General features: G+C 53.9%; 1 protein-coding gene and 1 long non-coding RNA gene across 3 annotated transcripts; one reads left to right on the top strand and one right to left on the bottom strand.

Moving 5' to 3' along the window:
* The first annotated feature begins 99 nt into the window (after positions 1-99).
* Positions 100-2,337, top strand: Gfer (growth factor, augmenter of liver regeneration). Of its 2 annotated transcripts, none has more exons than XM_010620447.3 (4): positions 100-210; positions 573-769; positions 1,602-1,790; positions 2,241-2,337. In XM_010620447.3, exons 1-3 carry the CDS (start codon positions 193-195, stop codon positions 1,762-1,764), a joined length of 378 nt encoding a protein of 125 aa, XP_010618749.1. In that variant the 5' UTR covers positions 100-192; the 3' UTR covers positions 1,765-1,790; positions 2,241-2,337. The 2 variants fall into 2 exon arrangements, with proteins under 2 accessions (XP_010618749.1, XP_010618750.1); XM_010620448.3 differs by having other exon boundaries at positions 2,171-2,337.
* LOC104859728 lies at positions 1,711-4,996 on the bottom strand. The gene is made up of 3 exons (XR_779472.1): positions 4,906-4,996; positions 4,638-4,805; positions 1,711-1,780 (listed from the first exon to the last, which is right to left on the bottom strand). It is a non-coding gene; the product is annotated as an uncharacterized LOC104859728 (long non-coding RNA).
* Between the last annotated feature and the right edge of the window lie 7 nt (positions 4,997-5,003).

Raw genomic sequence — 5,003 nt, 5'->3', positions numbered from 1 at the left:
TTCCTGCCGGGTGGCACGCGGTATGAGGGGACTGACGACCTGGTCACAGACGCGCGGGGCCGCGGGGCGGGGCGCAAGGACGCCGCCGTTCTGAACTCGACTCCCAGCCAGGCACCGGCCTCAGAGTCCTCGGGCACCCGAGACGCCTCTCGTAGTCGGCCCTGCCGGGCCTGCATAGACTTCAAGACGTGGATGAGGACGCAGCAGAAGGTGCAGGTTCCCCGCTCGATCTCTCAACCCCCCGCCTTGTTATTGTGAACCCTGGGCATACATCCCGTGGGCTCACGCCCCTGGGGTTGGCTATTCCTAAACTCTGCTCCCCCAACCCCACCCCATACGTAGGCCTTTGAGCTTTGAGCTTTCAGCCACTCGCGGGTCCAATCGTTTGAGGACTTCTGTCCGTAGTCAGTGGGCTTCAGGCTGGGACTGAAAAAAAGGGTACTTTGATTTTTTTGAAACGGTGGCCTCGCGCATGCTAAGCAAGCGCTGTACCCTGAGCTACATCGAAGGGGGATATTTGGGTCTCTGGCTGGGGGAGAATGAACTGACCCTTAGTCGGCCTACTTCTGCAGCGGGACAGGAAGTTTAGGGAGGATTGTCCACAGGATCGCGAGGAACTGGGTCGCCACAGCTGGGCTGTGCTCCACACCCTGGCTGCCTACTACCCGGACCAGCCCACCCCAGAACAGCAGCAAGACATGGCCCAGTTCATACATTTATTTTCCAAGTTTTACCCGTGTGAGGAGTGTGCTGAAGACATAAGGGAGAGGTAAGCTGTGACTACGCTCTGCAGGCAACAGAACCTTACCCGAAGGGCTGTGGCCCCTTGATGGCACAGAAAGCCTAGACATGTGGCAGAGGATTGCCTAGGAACAGGGACCACCACCTGGGAGAGGATGGGTCACATGAGCTTCCTCCTTTACCCCCAGAGGCTGAGCTGCCTGGATCTGCCCGGGGTGCTGCTGGTTTTTGGCAGCACCCATACTTCAGGAAGGCTTCTCTGACGGGTTCCTTGCTTTGCACTTATGGAGACCTTGGACAGGTTAGCTAGGACTCCGCTTTGCCTGATTTATGGAGCTGGATTACTGGTTTTAAGACCTTGGGAACGCTACTTTGCTCCCCAGAACCACCTCTTCCCCATCAAGGCATCCAATGATCAAGCCTGTTCCCCCCTAAATGGTTTGGGGTTGGATGTGGAGCTGCCAATGTAGTTTAAGGCCTGAGCAACTTGAATGAGGTGTCTTACAGGCTTCAGGTGCTGTTTGCAGCTAAGTGGCTGTGCATGGCCCCACCCCTCTGCACTTTGCCTGAAGCCAGACACTGAGCTCAGGCTTCCTGATTTTTACAAGGTTATAAAGTTACCTGGTCTGTGCTTTATTTTATTGCCTTGCCCTGGGCACTTGTCAGGGTTTGCCAAGATCCCTAAAGGGATGTATGGAGCAGCCCTGGGAGTCCACACCTAGAAAACTATGGGGTCAACTCTAGTCTTGGAATTTTGTGTACCTTAGGCCATGAGAGCACGCCCCACTCCTTCCCCAGGAGCTGGCAGGGACAGCATGGGCACTGCCTTCTTCTATCATCTTTGTGCTCCCCACACACAGGATAGGCAGGAACCAGCCAGACACTCGAACTCGTGTGTCCTTCACCCAGTGGCTATGCCATCTGCACAACGAGGTGAACCGCAAGCTGGGAAAGCCGGACTTCGACTGCTCACAGGTGGATGAACGCTGGCGTGATGGCTGGAAGGACGGCTCCTGTGACTAAAGGAAGGCCAGCCTGGCTGGAGAGGGGTGAGGCACAGATTAAAGTGCATCTGAACCAGACCTGTTATAGGACAGTCCCGAGGACACTGCCCACAGGGGCCCTGCCCTCAGGCAGAATACAGTAGAAGTGGAGGTGCCCAGTGAAAGCATTCTGTGGCCTCCGACTCAGCTGAGGCTCCATGGGACTGAAGGTGATGGAGGCAGGAGCAGTTATGCTTGCTACTTACCTTCTGCCCCAACTCTACAACATTCACCTAGCTCCCCCAAAAGGAAGACAAGGGGTACGGTTGGGGTTCCCTGTGCCTGCTCCTTGAGGCCTGGCCATTGCCTTCCCACTGAGAAGCTGCGGATGCCTCAATGGCCCTGTGCTGTTGCTGCTTCTGGAATGAGGCTTGCTCTGTGCTTAGTCCCCACAGGGAAAGCTCAGGGAGATTTTTCTCTGAGGGTCCACTCACCGTGCTACTCACTTCCTGGCAGGCACATGGCCTTTCACAGTGGTGGCAGGCTTGTCCGAAGAGGATCCTGGGGACAGCTTCCTTAGTTTTGAGACCAAAATAAAATGCTGGGGAAGTGACTGAAGTGGTGTTTTCAGTGTGCTTTGTTTGTTCTGGGTTTTTGTTTTTGTCCTCCTCTTCCTTTTTTTTTTTTTTTTAAGATAGGATCTTGCGCCAGCATACCTGTAATCCCAGCACTCGGGAGGCTGAGGCAGGAGGATCGCTGTGAGTTCGAGACCAGCCTGGGCTACATAGTGAGTTCCAGGGCAGTCTCAACTACATAGTGAGACCCTGTCTCAAAAAACCAAAAAAAAAAAAAAAAAAAAGATAGGACCTCACTATATAGTTCAGGCTAGCCCTGAACTCACTGTGTAGTACAGGCTAGCATCAAATTTGGGGCAGTCCTCCTGCCTCAATCTCCAGAGTGCTGGGATTACAGCCATGCACCACCATGCCTGACTCTCTTGCTTTTTTCTGCTCATCTGTGTTCTCCTGTCTGGGATTCTGGCTTCTGAAAGGAGCAGCATCTCAAGTTGGAAACCAGGGTTATCCCAGGAATAGCAGCTGGAAATCGCTCTTTGCAACAGTAAGACAGAGAAGGTGATTAATTTAGTTAAGTTTGGGGCAACCTAGACCCTGGATCTGCTCAGCACCGCCTGTCCCCAGCCCTTGGCTCTCAACCAGAGTAGCCAAGCAGCACTGTGTTCCCCTGTGCTGTGATCATATAGCTCTAGTCTCTTATCCCTGTGGTGTCAGCCTCTCCTGGGTGAGAATCAGCTGTGGCACGGCCTCCTGTTCCTTCAGCAGAGGAGTTGATGTGCCTTCACCTCGGGCCCCATGGGTATGCTGGCTTCTGCACGTGCTGCCAGAGGGGTCAGGTGACACAAATGAGATCAAGCAGCCAGCAGAGAAGTTACTCATCCTCTCTCTACCAGGTACAGGGCCAACTTTTAAGTCCTAATGCAGCTTAATGCACATTTGCTGGAAATTCAAGTACCCTCTGGAAGCTGTGTTCAGCACGGGACGGGATACCTGCATTTTCATGCCCTCCTTGCCTGTTTCACTTCCATTTTTTTCCTAACTGGTTTCCCCAGTTAGTGTCTGTCTGTCTGTCTCTGTCTCCTCTCTCTCTCTCTCTCTCTCTCTCTGATGTACTCTTAACCTTGGACTATTTTCCAGGGCATGCAGGCTAACATAATGCAAGAGAAAGTTCTGGGTTAAACACATTTGAGTGCTGTCGGCATCTAGAATAAGGGAGGGGACCAGGGCTGCCTGCCTTGCAAGTGCAAGGACCTGAGTTTGATCCCCGGAACACCCCCCAAAAAACAGAATAAGGGAACCGTTACAGAGGGAGAAGAGTCCCAAGGACCAGACCTGGGCCCCTAAGGCTCATAGGTCTGGCAGGAAGAGGCATGAGAAAAGGGAAGCCAAGAAAGAGCACATGATGGATGGGGACGGAGCTCGGTGGTAAAGTATTTGCCTGGCATGCAAGAGGGTGACATCTGGAATTGTATCCTCGAGGAAAGGGGCCAGCAGGGTCTGACCTGCCTCTGAGACTGGCAGGTGGAAGTTTGGGGCAGTTAGAAGCTTTATTGGGGTTTCAGAGAGCCAGAAAGGAGAGGTGTTGAAAGCAGAGGATAAGTCGTTTGCTGCTAAATGGAGCAGAGAGAAGTGGTGTCGAGAGCTGTTTGTTTTTTGAAGCACAGTATGTTTGGTTGCTGATACAAATGATACGAGGGAAAGGGAGAACTGGACAGACCACTGACGGGTGAGCAGGATCTGACTGGGTCTAAGGTGTACCTGACATAACAAAACGCTAGTGGGCAACGCCTCTGGTCCTATCTGTGCTGCCCACTGGTTCCTCTCTAGGCTGAGAAAATTTGAGACCAGAATTAGTGGGTCCCCAGAGTGCTGGGCCAGGCATCACTTCATGTCCACCCTTCCATACGCCTGCAGAAAACCACTCAGCTCTGGCCACGCTACTAGTACAGACTGCTTATTCCTGCCCGATCCCAGGAAACCAGAGATGCATAACTGGGGCCTTTCCCGTGACTCCCTACTGCACTCTACACCTTCTCCAGAAAGGTCAGATAGGAAATGACCTGTTTCCAGGGGCATTTATTCAGAGGACAGAGTTCAGCAATGTAGGACGCATCCAAGCTCTTGGGAAAAAAGGTCTTGTCATCAGACTCGGGGTTTATGAGACCCACAGGGACCCGGGCAGATTCCCTCTCTGCTGCTTCCCCTTCTCCCTCTTAATTCCCACCTCCCACTCAGCTCTTCAGTCACAAGTAAGTCCTTGGAGAGTATGCAGGAATGAGGAGGGCTTCTGTAGACCTCCCCCGGGCCCAGGAAAGGGGTAGAGATGCCCAACACTCACCCATACAGGCCTCTTTGGGCTCTGCCTCCCCGCGGGCAGAGACCATTCCTCCGATTTGAGTTTAGACCCTTCTGAGAGAAGCTAGGGTACCAGGGAATCGTAGGAAAGGCCCCCAATCACCTTTCGTTGGTCTTTCGGGGCCAGGGCCAGGGACTTAGTTGTCTCTCCCTGCGGGAAGGGGGAAAGAAGCCTGGCCTCAGTTTCCCCTTCTGCACTCACTTGCCTTTCTGCCCCTGCCTCCCCTGGCCCACCCTTCCCTCACGGGGACCTGGCGGTTGGTCACCAGAGCTTCACTACGCTAGGAACAGCAGGTGAGGGTGGGCGGGGCGGACGAAGGGCAGGGCCTGGCCCCGAGCGTGGAACCGT

Source organism: Fukomys damarensis, unplaced genomic scaffold (assembly GCF_012274545.1).
Source record: "Fukomys damarensis isolate Sample0158 unplaced genomic scaffold, DMR_v1.0_HiC HiC_scaffold_34, whole genome shotgun sequence".
NCBI classification, from domain to species: domain Eukaryota; kingdom Metazoa; phylum Chordata; class Mammalia; order Rodentia; family Bathyergidae; genus Fukomys; species Fukomys damarensis.
Note: the sequence above shows the minus strand (reverse complement) of the source record. Positions and strands in the feature narration are given on the sequence as shown.